Consider the following 20,367-nt stretch of genomic DNA (forward strand, 5'->3'; position numbering starts at 1 on the left):
GGGGGTATTTCTGCCTTGACTCCTATCTAAATCTCTCCCCCAATAGTGCCCATTTGCAGTCAAGATGGCCGACAAAGGCGCCGCCATATATCCAACCCAGACTGGATAGATGTGTCTTCCTGTGTGTCAAGCCGAAGTTAGTTAATTGCAGAGCTAAAACCAAAATAAAAGCCGTCATATAGCCAATCCATTGCTGCCCTTACCTTGGAGCAAATGTGCTGCCTTTTCTATCTACAAAGGGCTATAGATTCATAGTGACAGAAGTATCAGAAGATAGATATGCTAAGGTAAAGTACAAGTAGCTCAAAATGTACGTAAACAATACTTGAGTGTACATACTCAGTTACTTTGCACCACTGGTGGTCACTCTATACCTGCCTCTACCACAACCAGCATCGCTCTCTTCTGCCCCCTGGTGGATCACAATATCAACAAACATTGATTGTTGCTTTAAAGTAACACAAAGACAAACCAGGAATTTCAGAATAGATTTTTTTTTAATTATTTTTACAAATAACTTATCTGTTACAAAGACAGTTTTCCCAGCTAAAATCAAAAAAACACTTTAGAAATCCAAATTATCTTTTTCCATTAATAAAACATGAATAAACTGCCTCTTCACACCAAGGTGCAGGTAAGCTGAAAACTGATTTCCTTGGGTTGGAAGAAGAAAAAAGTATGGCGTTAAGTGCTTAAGAGACAATAATTCATCTTCTACTTTTAAATGGGTTTTTAAACAATACTAAAATTTAGATTTAAAAAAATGGCACTTGGGTGTGACAGAATAGATTATCAATACAAATTCAATAGTTCTGAAGGCACTGATGCAAAGCAACATTTTCACAAATGTGGAAAATAACAAAACAAAGTAACTACACCAGAGTTAAGGTAAGTTAATGACAATAAAGTAAACTTTAGAAACACCCTCATCAATAAAAGCTTCGGAGGATGAAAAGAGCCAAATAAAAAATAACAGTATACAAAGTGGACAGTCATGTTGTGCTTGCATTTTGACAAAAACTGTTTTTACCTTACTTGCTTCCAAGATGTAACAACTGTGACCTGCTGTCTAGAAGACATGGGACCCATGACAGTATTTCTACATCACAGAAACAGAAACATATTCACTTTGATAACTCACAAAAACCCAATTCAGGTGCACAGCAACATGGAAACGTTGAAGCCAATCAGCTGTTCCAGGAGAGCTCTGATCTGCAGTAACATCCTGATTGTACTGGAAAATGAGTGTCTCTTTGCACTGAGGTGTAGTCGTCCCCACACATTAAACCTACATTCCAGTTGTCAGATAAGATGGCAGTTTGTAATTTTGCTTTTTAACCCTTTCCCTCCCCCAACAGTCCCCACATATTTGGTGTCCTGGAAGAAAAACACAAACAAAAAAAGACTCCTCCATCGCCTTCCACTTTGCTGCATCTGCAGATCGAACAATTACACAAGCGATGAACGGACCGGGCAGATGTAGCTTCATGATGACTGCAAGGGTTTTTACTGCTCTGCTCCTCTCCTTCTGCAAGGCTTCAACTCTCACAGAAATCAAGTAAAAAGCTTAAAAAGGGAGCATGGTGCTTATTTGTTTGAAAGAGGGAAACAACAAACAACAAGACAAAAAGTTATTAAAGTCTATAAAGCTATACTTACAGGAAATACAAGTGATTCATAGTGTGAGGAAGAAGGCTTTTAAGGCACATTCTAAAATTATGTACAGTAAAAAGCTCAAAGGGACTTTCTGCCTCTGTGTACTGTACACAAAGCATGCAACTGAATTTCTTTTTTCATTAACTCATGTCTGAAGAGACAGGATACTGATGGGGGAGGACAAGAGGCATGTTTGAGTGGCAGCAACACTGCTTCCCCCTTGGACATCCTCTAGAAACAGCAAACAAACTTTAAAGTCCACCATTAGTCTGTTAGTTTTCCCTTCAGATGGAGCGGCTGAACACAGTTCCCAATCCCCTGCTCATGCCACCACAGAGGAAGAAGAACAAAAAATTCAATCAGCAAAAGGCACATTGGCACCTGTGTTGTGTATCAATGTATGTGTGTAGGTGTGTGTATGTGCGCCGTCACACTGCAGGGCCACACTCGTAATACTGTAAGTGGGAGCAGCGAGGTATCCCCAGTGTCACCCGTCGAGCAGAGAAGGGGGAGGTGACCCCACGCCATCCAAGTCTCTTAAGGTGAGGTATCATCCGACTCTGCCAGCCTTTATGAAAAAACACAAGCTGTAAACACTATCCAGTCAAGCCTTCAGTGGACAGCATTCTAAGAACCTTAAACAGGAGGAAAAACAAAAAAACAAAAAACAAAAAAATCCAGGAAAAAAGGCCGCATGGTGCACGATGACTACGACCCGTCTGAGTTTTCATACAACAACACAGAAACAGAGAGGGCCCTTTTATATTCTAGTCTGGTAGAAGACGGGCAGGCAGAGGAGGGGGCGGCGCGTCGCAGCCTTGTTGGCTCAGAAGTGCCGTGGGAACTCGCACTGTTCACAGCGGTTGAGGGCGGGATGGTTGAGGAAGGTGCAGGCGGTGCAGCTCCACTGCAAGCCCTCGTCCTCCTCCTGGTCTGCGGCGGGCTTCACAACCTTACTGCCCGGGTCTGAAGAAGAGAGGAAGGAGAAGGAGGTTAGGACAAGTCTGTCTATCAGGAACATCAACATGGTGTGCACATGTGGCTGTGATGACGTGGACACTTGTGTATCAGTTTGTTTACATGCAGTGCAGTATTGTGGACAGTAACCTAAAATAAGTCTATAGGCTAAATGGTTAAAAAGAACTTGGATAACACAGCAACAGGTCTTCTACTAAAAAATTAACTAACCCTAACCCTAAAAGAAATTAAGTGCATGACCAAGGAAATGAGTCTAGTATCATTATACAGAAAGGAGTGCATCTAGTGTAATTTGACCTCTTTAAGACTCTAAGCAGGCACTCAATTCAGTTCATTTTGAAAACCCCCTGTGCTCTCTGCTTCAAGTGACTCTGGACAGTGATGTGTTGCATAACCTGAAAATGCTGCATTTAAACCTTGTCTTACTTAAACTTAGTTTTAGCTATTCTTTAAATCAAGAACAAAAGAACAATTAAAAGACATGCTACATTAAGACAAGGAAGATTTTGAATTTCAAGGCTCAAAATAAACTTGTGGAAGATGCATTTCTGTTTAGTAGAAGCACACTCACACTAGATTATTATTATTTTTGAACTAATACTGATCTTTTTTGCTTTTTGTTTTCTTGAACTTGGGTAGTGCAGTGCAGTAATGCAGTAATAGCACGGGAAACTTCAGCTGTGTATATGTCTGTCCGTGTGTGTGCACGCTTTGTAAATGGATTCAAACCTACAGTGTGTGTGTGTCAGAAGGGAATTAAAGTATTCCACTTCCTCTCGGTTCGATAAGTCGTTGGATTCATGCTTGTGTGTGTTTCTGTGTGTGTGTCTGTGTGTTCACTCGTGCATGCCGGCACTGTGAAATCAAGTGTGTGCATTTACAATGTGTGTGTCTTCATGTATGTGTTTCATCCATCCTCAGCTGTGTATCATTTCTAGGTGTTAGTAAAGGCAATCAGGACATTGTTATTCAATGTGCCTTTGCTGTATTTTGTGGTATCTTTTCCTGCCAATGAGATGATGAATAGACACAGAATGAAAGAAGAGATGGAGTATAGAAGATACCAACCAAGTGGGAGAGGAGTGGAAGGACCAGAAGAGGGCTCCATCATGAGCTCAGAGGTCACATTATATCTACATCCTCCTCTCCTGTCTGGCCCAGGCATAATGGAGCAGAGCACAGAATGAAGCATAAATGGATGACAGGAGGGGGGAGGATAAAGATAACAGAGCAGGTGGGGGAAAGAAGAAAAGTGCAGAGATGATGATATCAGTAGATATCAAAGAAAGAGACTTTGATTTGCTGTGTGATGTTTCGAGCACTATGGTGAAGTCTGACGAAGGGCATTGTTCTCAAAACCTCAGCCAGCAAATAAATGTCCTTCAGATGGGGCTTTTTGGTGTGCAGGTCTCTGATTTTCGACACTGGTTTTCAACAACCCAGATTGCTACAAACATGATGGAACATAAATGGGATAATGAAAAGCTCCCTCACTGAAGTTAGTACTATTAACCTTTTAGATTTAGCTTTAGGGTTTATTCTGGTTGTTTTGCATATTTGGGCCTGCATGCTCAGTCCAAATCCACACTATTTCAGTAAACACAGTTATAGGCAACACAACCAGCACTGTCCTGTAAGTCTGTAAGTATAGCCTGAGAGCGGAATAAATACATGAATGAATAAATGAATGAATAAATGAGAAATGGATATCACAAAATACAACTGAATAGTGACCACATGACTGACATATAAGAACAATAGCACATTGGGTAATAAATGGAAACAATATAAACATATATAATCTATTAACGGGATAACCTGAGGAGACAGTGCTAATGTAGTAAAGCCAACAGTAAGCTAAATGAATAAAATCTTAATGTATGAAATGCCCAGCCATGACCATGCAACCTTTTCTAAACTTACCAATAGATAAAGTACCTTTGGGTTTGGGTGGGACAGGACCAAGGAATCCAATGTTGTCATAAAAATTATGGATTGCACTGGGATTAAAGTGTGGTCCTTAAAACAGAAGAACAAAGAGTGGAACCACAGGTTTACTGTCCATTTAATATAGGATTTACATTTTTTAGTAACACCTGCAGTTAGAAAATCCTGTATATACACCCCAACTGTACACTTTATATAGTACAATCATCACAGTGATGCTAGTGTGTGGCAGGATGTTAAAACTCAACCATGTGGAGCATTTCAAGCGACTCTAAAACACACTCAAAACAGTACACAAACCGGGGTATCGGGTGGTCTGATTAACCCACAAACACGCCCAAACGAGGAGCAAACAGTTATGACGTCATGGTATGAAAACATGGTGGTGTATGCATCTCAGTAAAATGAATAACCATACTGATCCACACTCCAAGCTAAGTGGAAACATTGCACATAATAGCTGTTTTTCAACTGCCATTAAACAACAGAGGCAGAAGAGAACTCAAAAAAAGGAAGATGAAGAAGACACTGTGACTATGAGCTACGGTCGGTTCAAATGAGACTCCGGAGCTAGCAAACCTGGGTGCTTCTTTCAAATCGGCTGTGTGGGAAGATTTGGGAGGGAATGGACAGTGTGTTGGTGTTGTACGACAGTTGTATGTGAGTAGAAACATGTCAAACATTGCATATTAGATGGCATCATCCAGATGTGTCAATCACCAGTGCGAGGCAAAAAGAAAACCCCAGAAAGACCAACAACTTCTCCCTACTGTTTAATGCAACTTCTAGATGTGAAGGCACATGAGGCCAAAGACATACTGAAATATGACTTGTGTTTAAGTGGAGCAACTGTAACCTACACTACTGCCAGTCGAAAATACATGAAAACGAACTTTAAGCATTTGCGTGCCACCAAAACCAAGGTATGTGCCGAACTGTGACTTCTGTGTACCCCAAATCACTAGAAAGTCACAAAACATTAAAACAATCTAACCTAAATCACAAAAGATGAGTGTGACTTGACGCCATAACTGGTTACAGCGAACGTCTGGGGTTAAATCCTAGTTCTCACCAGATTCATGACTTTAGTAGGTGAGAGGTAATATTCATTCAGCCATTTGCCTTTCTTCACCGGCCGGTTGGTGGCTTGACCTCTGATGGCAGTGCTGCCAGGGGGCCAATAAATCCCTTGTTACCAACCAGCAACAGGATGTAATTCAGGAAGAGCCGATAGTTAACAGCACAATGGCAGCAGGTTGACTGTGTGTGTGTGGAGAGGATATGAGCAGGCCTGACTGTGTGCTACAGCTGCACAGGATCACTCAATGACTTGCTGTTGACTTTATCATTACAGAATGCAGTCATACACAGGTGCTGTGTGCAAGATCACAATATCCAAATAGCTGCAAATATTCTATATTTAATATCAGAGAGATATGCACACACAGAATCCTACCTTTCGTTTGAAGGAGATCAATTTCTTTGGTGAGGCAGTCGATGTCTATCTGCAGTAACCTGTTTTTGCATCGCAACTGCTTCATCTCCTCGAGCTGAAAGAGCATGAGACAGGAGGGAATGATGGGTTAGCTGTCACAAAGGCTTGACATCCTGCTTTAAGTCAGTGGAACACATCTTTGAATAAGTGTGTGTGTGTGTGTGTGTGTGTGTGTGTGAAAGCTGTTCCACTCTCGCAACAGTAAACAGCACTGAACCAAGGAGCTACTGAGCTCAGCAACACAGGGCAATTAACCCTCTACAGTAGAGTTTAGATTGTGTGTGTGCGTGTTTTTAAAAAAAAAATAAATCAAAATAATTATAATTATAAGTATTTCCAGCCAGAAAACGCGCATCTCTCTTCTCCCTCCATTGTTGTTTACATTTGTGTCACTGCGTGGTGTACACATCAATCATGATGTAATCATGATGAAAACGCAACTTGTCGCATATTTGACATCACTCCCTGAGATGTAAGAAAATCGCAAAACTATATATTTCTACTAAGGAAAATTACAAACATAATAGTAACAGTGACTGCAATAAGTAACTTTAATCTGATTACTGGTTTGGAAATATTAACTCATTACTCGTTACGGAAAAAACTGGTCAGATTAGAGTAATGTGTCATCAGCATCACTGATTGTGTAGCTTAAGTGCAACATGGAGCTTGCAGATGTAAAGAAATAAATAAAAACAGGAGAATTAACTTTTAGCTAATTTGGAGGAATGGAACCATTTTAAACAAGTCGTGGGCAGTGACAACATATGTCGGCTTTGTCGAGTGCATTAAGTGCGGCACTTGCATTATTCATTAAGATAATTCAAAACATATTTCTGTAGTTGAAACAACTCGGAATTGCAGTTGAGAACGTCACTTATAACAGCCCACGTATTAAAAAAATGTCGTGTGTAAATCAGGCTTGGGTTCATAATTACAGTTAATGTATCTGGCCGGGCCGGGCTCGGACACAATGTGCATGGGCTCAGGTCGGGTCGGGCTTGATTTCTTTTGGGCCCGATCTAAGCTCTACTCTACAGCCACTCTCTCCCGTTGACTCAAACTGTAAGCTGACTCAACAAAAAACTAGGAGAGGCTCTTCATCTGAAGCCGAGATCAACAAACTGACAGCTGAAGATCTGACATGAAGCTGAAAATAAATTTTAAAAAAAAACAGCTCCAGAAAGAACTTTGAAGTCAGTCTGACATAAATTGTGAGTTCTGTCAGTCTGAAAATATGGAACAATATCAGGCAAATCATAAACAGACCCTGTAATCAGCATAGTTTCAGGCTGTCGGAGCACTGATGTGCCATGAGCTGGAACAATGGCAATGTGACCGAGATAATTCTGTTTTGTCTGTTCTGCCTTTTATCTGATGACGCTTTATGACATACATTTATGAGTTAACTGCTAATCAAATCACGATTAGAACTTGACAGATGTGCCAATGAAAGAAATTGGATAGTTTCTTGACATTTTCCCTTTGAGACTTCTCTACATTCTACCTGGTGTCAGCTGAGAAATATGACCAAATGTAGTTATATCATACTATACCTGATGATTGTGGATGGTGGCAGGTCTCCCAAAAAACAAAATATTTTCAAATGTTACATCAAGAATTCTACACACTCGGCGACTGATATGTTCGGAGACCTTTATCTTGAAACTATACACTTGTTTCTGCACATCCTCTCTGCTATGTCACTAATATAAATTACTATACTGATGCTGATTCATGTAGCCCTTGATTCCCTCTCTCTGTTTTCATCCTGTTGCACTGTCACATTGATGTTTAGTGTATTTACTGTGCCACTTAAATATCAGTATCACTTGTTTCAGTATCATCGGCAAACCTATGTTGCTTGCCCTGTATTACTGTACAAATATAAGGAGTGGAGCAGAGTTGACAACAACTTGTTACTTTACTGTAAGCCTCTACCTCTCCTCACATTTCCTGTCATTATTACGGCCATCAATGTTTTCATCCGTGTCGATTTGGCTGTTGGTTTGTCAGTAAATTACACAAAAACTACTGAATGGATTTCCACACACCAAAAGAATAATAAAAAAAATTGACAATTACATATCTAAGATCCCTGAATAATCTTACAGAAGGAATCTGGGAGGCCGAGTTGGATCTCTCCATCCGTCTCCTGGTCAAGTCATTCTCCATCTCGTTGACCTCCTCTTTTAGCTTCTCCAGCTTCTTCTTCTTCAGCTCCAGTTCGTGCCACAGCCTATCCATGCGGGCTTTCTGATGGACCAACAACGCTGGACAACACACACACACACACACACACACACACACACACACACACACACACACACACACACACACACACACACACACACACACACAGTACTATCAGCAGCTGTTTTCTTCTGTTCTATGTTCATTTAGTGGCACTGAAAAATGTGAAAATAATTTTGCATAGGGATGTCCCGATCAGGATTTTTCTTTTTTTTACCCTAGTCCAAGTCCTTTAACAATTAGTAAATGCCGATACCAAGTCCCGATCTGATACTTAGCCTCAGGTTTTTTTACTTTGTTGAAACAAAGTATATACTTTCATATGTCTCTTTCTAATTCTGCGCATGCTATTGCAACATTGGCCTATCGCCGTCCTTGTATTAGTAGGTGAGTCTGTGACACTGCATTATGACAGCAGACCCTCGTGTACAGCCAGTTGAAGTGTGTGTGAGACGCAGCCCACACTTGGTACCTCCATATCATCCATTGCTTTTTTCATATTCCTTACGTTGTCACGTAAAATGACAAGGACGCATTGCTTGTCTATTTCACATGTGTTCAAAATCTCCTTAACTGCCTGTTTTACATGCTCTGCTGTATGAGACCCACGAAACTAGTGTGCATACCAGCACGTTATAACTCGAAAGTGGAATAAATGTAATGTAATACAGAGATGGTAGGGCATACCGGGAGTTATAAAAATCCAGATGACGAAGAAAACCCTCATCCTCTACCATGGAGATGAGCTGGTTACCCAGAGTGATGAATTAATTTATATTTTGTCTAATATTTTATCGTACCAAATGTGTAGTATTAAATGCAACTCTTTTGTTACTCCCTCGTGAAATGGTTGTATTGCAGATGTGACATGTTGCTATTGGACTGCTTTCACTTTCTAATTTAAAATACTTCCACACTGCAGACATTTTATCCAAAGGATTGCCAGAGTAACGTTAGGTGCGCGTCTGAGTTCTGCCACAAATTGTGTTCTAACGTAAAAAAAAAATAAAAATCCTTGGGTCCACATTCAAAATTGCCAATCCCCTATCAGTGGAAAAATGCCAATATTGACATCCCTATTTTTGCATGATCATCAAAAGAGGGAAAGGTTGAGAAAAATGATAAACTTCCTATAACTAAAAGCTGCAGATCAAAACTAAGGCCCTTCCCTTCCAGGAATAGTAGGTGTGCAGTACTGACACTTTTTCATCACACAGGCTAATCTCTGCAAACACCAATCATACCAGTTTTCAGTATAATTCTCTGTGCATAAAAACATCTGAGTTTAAGGAGATACAGAGGAGCGACATAAGATCCCTAACGCTGTCCATAGGTCTGTATTTCATCACCTGGTGTGGTAAGACTGCTGCAGGCACATTCTGATGCAGCGCTTAATACAAAACCTTAACCGTGCACATGATCTGCTCAAGTCTCTACAACATGTTTCCTATAATTCATGATAGTTCCTGCATCTGTTGACAGGTTGTAACTCCTCCTGCACACACATTCAGCTATAAACAACTGCCTTTTCCACTGCTACACACATGCCACTTCACAAATTATAGGAAGATGGCCAACTGGTGATCATACATTAGTTCTCCTGTCAAAATGTCCTCTAGCTCCACTGTTACCTACATCAAGCAGTAGAAGAGAATAGGCAGAGTGTTCAAAAAGGGAATGTAAAAGTGGGGTTCTCCAACAGCCCAACACTCGTAGAGCTGAACATAAAGTGAACATGGAAAAAAGCCAAATGAATGAATGACTTTATATGAGCTGTTGATTTTAGTTCAGCTACAACAATGCCAGATGTGTCACAATGGAACAGTCATTGTGTTTGGCTCTCTGATTCACCTGATTATTTAATTCATTAATAGATTAAACCTAGCGCTGCAAAATGTAAGAAAAAAACAACACTGAAATATTTAGAGACATTTTCAGCCGATAACTTCAATAGTTTATGATGACATGTGATGTTACATTAGGCAGCAGTCACCATGGTTACTACTGAGTGGCAACATTGTGAATATTTATCAATTGATGCAAAGATAACTTTCAAAAATAGAAATTAACATCTAAAATGTGAAAGAGCCTTAGTTGATACTGCATGTCCTGTGATGTGACCATTGTGCATTCACACATTGCGATTTAAATTCTGAAATGATATGCTTTGCATCTCTCCTTAAGACACCAACCAGATTTATCATTTCACAAGAAATACCGTTTTAAGTTAGTGGCATCTAGCGTTGACGTTTCAGATTGCAACCAACTTAACTTAAAAAACCCTCACCTCGCTCCTACTATGGTGGCCAAAAACATTCAGGCTTTCTCTGAAAGCAGTGGTTTATTTGTCTGTGTCTGGGGTAGATTCTGCATCAATGCAGTGACACAGCATAATCAGAAGACTGCACCCTATGTTTATTGGGAGAAGTTGTAAAGTTATATCGCAATGCTGCTCTCTTGCACTGAAAACTGGATGAACATAACACTAGCGTTACAAGTCAATCATGGTCAGTGAGTGATTACAAAATCTGGCCGCATTTGGATTTAATGAACAGAGAGGCACATGCTTTCAGTTTTGCTGTCCAGCTCAGGGAGAAGTGTGTGCTGTAAAGTCATGTTTATGACTCTTGTAATGCACTGCAGACACATTTATTTATGTTTGTTTTGTGTGATATAATGTTTATGTACAGAGGTGTAGGGGTGTCACGATTTCGATTTTTTATTGAAATCGATCGAAATTACGTCATGGTCTCAAGCATCGAAGTCAAAGAGAGGATTGACGATCACCCCCCAGGGAGGTGTGCAAAGCTACGCACGCACGCTACGCAAATTATGCACATTGTAGCCGATGCCGCTAGTTAGCTAACCTGCTCTCCCTGCCTCTCAGGGGACAAAAAAGGGGACAAAAAAGTCCAAACTACTTATTTTTTTATGTTCAACTGTTAGGATATACTTTGTTAAGGCTCTCATTGTTCCATGACTCTGGACATGACTGTTATACTTTTTATTTATTTATTTATTTATTTATTTAGTTTTGTAGCACATTTGTTGCCAGGCATCCTCTGTGACCTCCCATTTTTGTTATTATTATTGTTATGTTTGTCTTTGTTGTTTTCCACTTGACTGAGAAGAAGATTGTTACCCTTATATTGTAAATAAATTATTTAAATTTGACCGTTACTGCCTAATGTGATACATTATGGAAATTGCATCACTTATATGTAGCCCATCTTTTGAAATAAGATTTACTATACAAAATTTGATGAATAAAACCAATGATCGTAGACTAGAATAGTCTGAAAATGGCATAGGCCTCTGTTCTGTAAGAAAAAGAAAAAAATCGAGAATCGAATCGTGACCCTAAAATCGAAAATCACATCGAATTGAGGATTTGGAGAATCGTGACACCCCTACTGAGGTGGGTCTGAGAAATACTGGTATTAAAAAGATTCATATTTTAATTTGAACACTGTCACAGTCTGATATCTTAAAAGGACTTTCAAAATAAAAAGGGAATTTAAATTTATCTAAATGCGCAGTTCTTAGTTTCAGGTGAATATACAAAACAGAAACATACTTTTGAACATACCTCTTAGCAAACCCTTATTTTCTTTACTCAGGGGGGAACCTGTCTTAAACCTGATTAGATGAACATATCACTCTCTTGATGACAGTTGTTTGTTCCAAGAAATGTCAAACTAGAAAAACTTGGTAGTTCCTCTATGTTACGATGTCTAGATTCTCCTAAACTCTGCACTAAATCCATCCGAGGTGACAATTGGGTCATGCAGTAACAAACTTTTTTTTTTTTTAATCTCCAGTGCCTGCTTTTAATTGTTGTTGTTGAGTTTCAGGAATTTGGGGAGGCAATGAGTCACACTGTTATCCAATATTATCAGTGAATGACCTGGTATGCATCTGACTGAATGAATTCTGTTTCAAAAGGACGTGTGATGTTACTAACCAACTAAACCAACAATAACAAACACATAAAACAAATATATGGGTTCAAAAAACATACAGGCTTAACAGGAATGCTTGCAGATTCAAAAGCGTCATTTCTTTTGGCACCAGGTGTTACATCAGTCTATTTAAATAAATCAAATAACACTAAAGTCTGTGGTCTGTATGACGCCTTCACTGATCAGTCAGAATTAGGTTGGCAACACAATTGTGTAATTACAATAATGTTATTCTGCTGCCAAACAGTAACACTTCTGCTGTGAACTGTGCACACATTAATGTTTAGTTAACAGTCAGGTGGTGACAGGTGTTGCATTATCAGCACAACATGACTCAGTTGGAGTCAATAAACACATTTTTTCAAATGTGATAAAGTAGGAGAAAAGTGGGCTGCTGAGGGTCAGCAAAGTCAGCACATCCACTTTGAAACCCCTTTTGGTGGTAGTCACGGCAGTGCGGGAGCCACAGCCGGTGACTCACACGTAATACAGTGAAAAGTCCAAAAAAGGAAACAGCAGTGTGCTCGGACACGTTTGACTCACACTACAGAATCCACCAGTCTCAGGGGTCGTCGGAGCAAACACAGCATTCAGTGCGGAGGACTCACACTGCTGTCACCATACCAGCCCTCACTGAGCGAGTCACCTATGCTTTTATCTACCTCATGGACACGCAGCAGTGTTTCTCCACTGGCTACGCATTGGTGACAGCAAGTATACTCAGTTTGGCTCAAGACTTACATTACACTCAATGTTATGGAAAGAGCCTTTAAAAACACACAGTATACTTTAGAGTAAAATTACTTTCTTGGCAGGCTCCAGTGGAAAAAGCATTTAGACCCTCTGCTGGGAGCAAAAAAAACTGTTCAATGAAGTATTATTCATTGTTAAGGCTGCTTGAAAAACATATTTTTTTGCCTCATCATAACTATGTGCTCTTTAGCTACTTGACCTTTGCTAACAACCAATAAACAGTAAAGCAGTGGTCTAAGAAGATATCAGAGGCCTACTTGATGACGATTCATAGTGTAAACAATTTTTGGATGTCTTTGTCTGTTTGGTTCAAGATGTGGGTGTTAATTCCTTATCTAAAGTATGTATTCACAAACTTGTTGATCGGAGTAACTAGCTTTAAGAAACTGACACCACTTCATACTGCAATTATGAAAATATCAAAAAGTAAAAATAATTATAAAATAGTAAGTCAACATGTATTGTGAAAATAGTTTGTTACGATATTTTTGTCAACTTGTGAATGCTTGAACTCTCATTTTTTATGTTTAGTATAGTGTTCTATTTGGCCATAAAGATTGGGATCTTGATCACTGATGACACGCAGCATTGCTCACCTTGTGTGTATGCTGCATCATCAGAGCCCATGCTGAGTCTGCGAGGCTCACTTGGCCTCTCCCTATGTGGTGACAGCGGGTCTGACAGATGGAGGGGGTCTGGCTCCACAAAGTGGTGGTCTGAGGGTAGGCTGAGGAGGTTGTTGGGCTCAAAAGTAGGGGACACAACTCCTGGGGACACGGCTGGGGGCTTATTGGGGGACACCGTGATTTTAAAAGTGTATTTGGTGTTGGGCTGAGTCACCACCACACGTGGGGAAGAAGCTGTGCCACCCCCTCCCACAGAGGCACGGGATTTAGGGGGATGGTGGTGAATGTAGGCGGGGCCCATGCTCACTTGGCCCCCCATGTTCCTAGCCCCTGAGGGCCCCTGCAAGGGTGGGTTGGCTGAGATGTAGACTGTGGGAGGGTTCCTACCCCCACTGTCATCGCTGGAGGCGTTGGCAGAAATGTAAAATTTGGGTTGGGAACGGGAGCCGGTTGAGGCCACAATGGCCTCCTCAGAAGGAGTGGTAGCAGCAGTAGGTGGGCTGGCAGAGATGTAAACAGTGGGCTGGCTGCGGCTCAAACCTGGGCCTCCAATGGAGAGAGGGGTAGTGGGGACAGTAGCCACCCCGGTTGAAGAGGAAGAAGAGGAAGGGCAGGAGGAGGAGGTGGAGCAGGACCGTGGCCCGCTGCTTGTCCGCAGCACGGCTGTTGTAGTTGTGGAGTTGCTCCTCTGAGGAGATTCAAGTTTGATCTCTATCTGATTCTTCCGTGGGCCAGTGGAGATGTTCTGGATGTTGTACTGACTGATTGTGGACAGGGAGGTGGGCATGACAGAGGAGGAGGAGGAGGAAGAAGAAGAGCATGAGGAGACACCAGAGGAAGAGGCCTGGCTTCCAGTGGGGAGAAAGGAGGGTGCCTGGGGGTTTGTGGGGGAGCTGATTGGCATGTAGACATGAGAGGTTTGGTGGCCCTGGGTCTGGTGCTGTGAGGTATGTGAGGAGGCGTGCTGAGGGCCGGACCAGGAGCCGGACAGGGAGGAGGGGTGTGAGATCTGGTAGATCTGCTGCTGGGGCTGGGAGGTTGGGCTGTACTGTGCCCTGCCTCCCTGCGGCTGGTTCTGCCGGGTCGTACCGGTCTGGCTAACATAGGGCCTGATATAGATAGAGTTACCCTGTGGACTGCTGAGGCCCGACTGTGGCCCACCGTGTATGTGCAAAGAAGTGGGAGTGTTGCGGCCTGTCTGGATATTAGGGGCTAGAGTCACGGTAATGGGGTTGAAGCGGGGTGTTTGCTGGGCACCCATACTCGTTCCTTTGACACCTAGAGGGTAGAGTCCGAGGTGCTGTGGAGGCTGCGGTTTGCGTGTGGGCTCCATCCCACCAAATACATTGAGGCTGGAGGGCACCTGCACTGGGGCTGACTGGGGCTCCTGCTGAAAGAAGTCACTGGTTTGGCCTGTCTGGAGGGGCCCGTCACTCAGGCTATGGGCCAGAGTCCGGCTGCCGTTCATTCTCAGGCTGTCCCGAACTGGGGCCACATGCACATTCTGAGACTGCAGGCCCAGGTTCAGCTGGGTCATGTGATTATGAAGCCTGGTGAAGGTGGGGTCGTCAGAAAAGCTAAGATTTCCGTCCTCACTATACAGGTAACCTGGACTGACCTGGGACAAGTATTCACAGCAGGCGTCCAAATTGTTGTTGTTCTGAAAGGAAAGATAGAGGGATTTAACTTATTATTCAGTATCAAAATTTCAGGTGAAGAGACAAAGATAATAACATTCATACCTACACTATACCATCAACATTATTAACTTACTTATTAAATCGTAACTTTTCTGTATACTCTCAGTTTTATCTAGCTGGCTTATACATCTTGGTTTAGGAAACACAGTTGTGGCCTACCCTAGTTTATTTGTTATACTAACCACGTGGAGGTACTGACACCCAAACCAACAGGATGACATCAAACTAGGGATGTAATGGTTACCAGTGTCATGGTAAACCATGGTAAAATTCCAGATGGTGAAGGTTACCGTTTAAGTTTTAATTACCATGGTACAGTCACTGTCGACAACCACGGTATGGAAAACATGCAAGATACTTCCAAGTCCCACTATGCGGGCACAGCGTGCAACGTGTGCTTGTTATGTAGTGAAGAGGACATGGTGGAGGGAGGATGTGATAGTCGCGGCCCTCAAGGCATTTTGCCGCCCTCAAAGACATCTAAATCTGAAGTCTGGGGGTGTTCTGGTTATTACAGGGATGCTCAGGGACAGCTGGTCCAGGACGGCAGCCCTGTCTGCAGGAGCTGCAAGAAGAAAGTTGTTGTGAGGGGCGGCAACACATCTAATTTACATGACCATCACCCTCAACTGTTCAGCGAATGCAAGGTAAGCTAACCTTAAGCTCAGGTGCATGATGTATGTGTATGTCGAGTTTTCTCTGTCTAATTTGCTGTTGTCAGTAATGTAAACTGACCAGATAGTGGTATAACTAAACACAGTTGATCTGTGATTTGGCATATTATCTGAACTGCTTATCAATTGTAGATTTCACTTTTTAAAGTTGAACTAATAATTCCCCAAATATTGATGCAGAGCTGCAGTGAGGTGGATTTGAGACAAACACATACTGAGTTAGTGAACGCAAACGGACTGAGATGACTGACTCTCATCTCAGCGCCGTTCACCGGAGCAGTGTCTACCTATCAGATTAACTGAGTCCATTGACAACAGACAAGCAGGCAGACAGAGAGACAGACAGCCAATATAAGTAATATGGATTATTTGCTGAATAGACTATATATAAAGAATAATATAAAATGGTGAAAATAACAAGTGTCTAGATAGAGATAAGAGCCAAAATAGAGTATTCATAATTAATTTAACATTAATCCTTTTTGTTTTGATCTAAAAAATTATCCAACCTGTTTCTCACAGAAGCGATATGTTAGTGGCACCCTTAGTATTAATTAACAATGACAGTAATAATCAATAATGACATTTTCTATTCATTTTTTTTCCACAGAAAGGGTCTGCTGACCAATTGAGTGTTACTGCCACGACGTCTCATTCTACCTCTGTAATGTAGACATTTAAGGACACGTTTCAAAAATGGACTGCCTCATCACAAAAAGCCAATGACCTATTTTGCATAGTTTTGATACTTTTTTTTTTAAATACCTGTTTCATTTTTATTTTGCAGTGTTTTGTTAAGGTTTTGGATTTGGACTATTTTAATATTTAATAAATCTATTGAAATATAAATCTTGGTGAAATTATTTCAGTTTATCAGTGTATTTTCGACATTTTGAGGACATTTTAAAAATACCGCGGTATACCGATAATCGTGACAATTTTGGTCACTATCACCAAGGTGTGAAATTTTCATACCGCTACAGCTCTACATCACACAAAGTTTAATTATCATTGGGTTACCACTCATTTATAATTTTCCTTCAGTTTTTATCTCACACCTTTATCCTATTATTTTCGTTTGTTGTTAGGTCTATATATTAATTTCAGTTCTTCGTATACTATAAGAGCCATCTGGAACAGTTAATCACATCTTCCAAACGAAACTGTATTTTATATGATGCTGAAATTTCAAGTCACTTTGGCACCCTGCATTATGAATATTGTACATTATTCTAAAAAACATGACAACAAATCACTTCATAAATTTCACTAATAACATTTATTGGAAACAATGTTCATCTCAACAAAGAGTCTTAGCTTTTTTATAAATCAACATTAGATTAGGAAGACATGGTATTTCAATGCAAATCATGCCATTTTCAGTTTAAAATATTTTTCATCATAGTTTAAGCAACTATTGTAGTTGTGCTGAGCTAGGGGTAGCAATGTTTAATCAACTAGCTGACTAGCTGTAAGCACCCCTACACAATATATCTACATATATAGACAGACATATGTTGTGGAAATATTTTTTTCTTATGTCAGAGGTTTAAACTTGCTTACCTGCAGAACACACTGGGAAACAACAACCTCAGGTACTTCAGGGAACTTCTGGCGCAGGTCATGCAAAACCTGAATGTCAATCTGGTGGCTTCCCTGGGCCATTCGTATGTTGCCAGGTCTGGACTGCTTGTTCTGTTCAGCGCACTGGGGCGTCAGTCGTGGCCGCAAACCACCTTCATCTTGAACATCTTCTGAAAAGAAAACAAGAAAAAAAGGTAAAAAATGGGATGAGAAAAAGATTCATTAAAGAATTAGAGTTTCATACAGAATCCAATCTGCATATAAGCCACACTCAGAGGGGAATCTCCACACAGTGATATGAGCATTCAATGAAAAGGTAAGCATGTCCAAATGGCAGGGAAGGAGCCAGTGTGGTCTATTGCTAATCTGTTCTACAAGACATCCATCAGACATCTGAGGTCTTCCGTTTCATTATGCCTGGGAGCTTTCAAAGCTACGTTTCAGAGGTCCTCAATGAGAATAGGTGGTGTTCATTTCTGAAGCCCTCCTCCCCGTAAAGCTCCTTAGTAAAAGATTAGCAAAGGGAGTTAACCATGTCTGACTGACTTCTGGGAGAACCAGCCTTTCCAACTGATCTTAACATCAACATTCACTTATTGAGGGCAGAGGGGGAGCAAACAGTAGTTTGGTCTGGAGGAAAACCTCCACATACATCTGCTCAGCTACAACTATTGCACCTCTGCAGAACAGTTGATTCCTGCAAACCAAAGCTTTGTTTCTGATACTGTTGTAAAAAGACACAGAACTGCAAGTCTATAACACTGTGTTTACCCCTGACTGTCTTCTGACAGTCATTTTTATTTAGCCAATCTTAATTTGTGCTCTTCTGCTCTATACTGCCAGTAAAGATCCCAGTGCATGCCTATGTTGCTACAACAGCTGCTGAATTAAGTGGGACAATTTAGAATATGATCACAATAGGATGAAAAGTAAGGATAGGGGACACAAAACTTCCCATTAACTCTCCAAACTGAATGGTACTGTAAGAAGGTTGGGATTCATTAACAGCTATGGCTGAAAGTACAACTGTAAGAAATGTTTCTCCTTCAAGCTCAAAACCTCAAAATCTCAATTATGTGTTTTCATTGGTTAATATTAAATAATCATGTAATAACACATGCAAAATAAACTAAACTACACTTAACTAAACAAGACAACACATGCCATTTATACTATAATATAAATTATTTCAAAACTTAAACAAAACATGTTTGTGCACTAATGAGACAGTTACAAGCTTCTTCTCTCTCTGTCTCTGAAAAGGGTTACTGGCCTCTTTTTACCATGTCTAATTGCACATCTAGTTAGCACGCATTCCCTCCAGGCATGTGTCAGCCTAAGTGGCAGCTTAATTCAGCTCCTTTCAGACTGGAATAAGGACTTAAATAACCCAGTACTATCAATATATAGAAGGCTGATAAGATGACTCTTTACTTCGGCTATGCTCACGCATGTGAACCATTGACCAAGCAGTTTTCTTATATTGCCCCAGTTAATATGTACTTTTTGAAAAGCACCTTACATCCCTGCATCTGGTCAGTGGGCCATCCCAATGAGAGTAGTGGTAATAATAATTTCATTCAATGAATAGTTGAGACTTGCTGTTCTCTGCCATCAGATGGAAAACATTGGCATCAGGTTGGCATCTGCAACTGGCCAAAATTATGTAAATGATGGCACATAAGATATTGGCGAATATCCAATATTGTGCATTCCTACTTACCAGTGAAAATGATAGCTACCACTGATTTTCCAACCTTGGTTTAATGCAGGTCTGACAACTACTACACTGCTTAAGTCTGGTTGAAAAAGATCAGTCAAACTGTCATTTCAATAATCATCAAGAAATTGACAATTACAGTAGTTGCTTACTGTTATGTTACTGTTTAGTGTGGTCAAAATGATCAATTTATTGATAAATACCGATTCTTTGACAGAGATTTAACACACACACGGCTGCAGTGCCCACAGAGGCCCGCCACCACACATTTGTCTGACTATAGTCAGAAATAAACAAGCACACAGTACACCAGTGTTATATAAAAACTTAAATGTTATGCTCTCTATGTTGTGTGTTCTTACCCTGTGGTATCAAACATTGTATCAAATATTAATATTGTTCAAGCTGGTGTAGCCGAGTTAATAATTCCAGTGTGGCGACCACACTAGTATACTAAATTAATGCAGGTCATACGTAACTGCACACTACCAAAACCTTCTGTACTGTGATGTGTTGTTACCGATGCTTCAAATATGATGTAGACAAGCCTCTGCTTGTGGACTGATTTTCCTTGGAAAGAGAGCTTTTTCTAATATTTAGTCCATCCTGCCTGAAATTAATTGGACAAAGATATTAGAAAGACCTTGCAGTACACCTCACAAAACATTACAACAGCATCACAATATGCAGCCTCCACAATGACAATGAAATTGGAAAATGCCTCTCTAAGAGCTTGAACAAAAACTAAACACTATAAGCTGTGATGAAAGCAGGATTTACTGCAGGGCTGTTGTATAATTTTGCAGAGGTATACCCAATGAACTCACAGCTATGATGCTGGGGTTGGCTTGGGAGAAAAATGAGTGGCTGATAGGTGTTCACAGACAGTTGTGCTTGGCTGTATTAGTTTTAGCTTTCGAAACATCTTCCTGTGGGATGTTCACATGCCATTCAAAACACTGTGACACATGAAGCACACCCTGTTCTGCAAATGCTGACCAGTGCAGCGTGCTGCAGAG

At 40.8% G+C, this 20,367-nt stretch overlaps 1 protein-coding gene across 5 annotated transcripts in view; it reads right to left on the reverse strand.

Moving 5' to 3' along the window:
- Positions 1 to 478: 478 nt before the first annotated feature.
- Positions 479 to 20,367, reverse strand: part of tab2 (TGF-beta activated kinase 1 (MAP3K7) binding protein 2) — a 60,597-nt gene continuing 40,708 nt past the window's right edge. Inside the window, exons 2-8 of one of the 5 annotated variants that reach the window (XM_037086055.1) lie at positions 17,608 to 17,795; positions 13,641 to 15,330; positions 8,189 to 8,349; positions 6,038 to 6,131; positions 4,558 to 4,653; positions 3,703 to 3,786; positions 479 to 2,622 (exon numbers count right to left, since the gene is read on the reverse strand). In XM_037086055.1, the coding sequence (XP_036941950.1) occupies positions 2,483 to 2,622; positions 3,703 to 3,786; positions 4,558 to 4,653; positions 6,038 to 6,131; positions 8,189 to 8,349; positions 13,641 to 15,330; positions 17,608 to 17,709 (2,367 nt within the window). In that variant the 5' untranslated portion in view covers positions 17,710 to 17,795 and the 3' untranslated portion in view covers positions 479 to 2,482. Of the gene's footprint in view, positions 2,623 to 3,702; positions 3,787 to 4,557; positions 4,654 to 6,037; positions 6,132 to 8,188; positions 8,350 to 13,640; positions 15,331 to 17,607; positions 17,799 to 20,367 lie in introns of all 5 variants that reach the window. The other 4 variants (XM_037086054.1, XM_037086057.1, XM_037086056.1 and 1 more) reach the window with 4 other exon arrangements.

This window comes from Acanthopagrus latus, chromosome 22 (assembly GCF_904848185.1).
Source record: "Acanthopagrus latus isolate v.2019 chromosome 22, fAcaLat1.1, whole genome shotgun sequence".
Taxonomy (NCBI): domain Eukaryota; kingdom Metazoa; phylum Chordata; class Actinopteri; order Spariformes; family Sparidae; genus Acanthopagrus; species Acanthopagrus latus.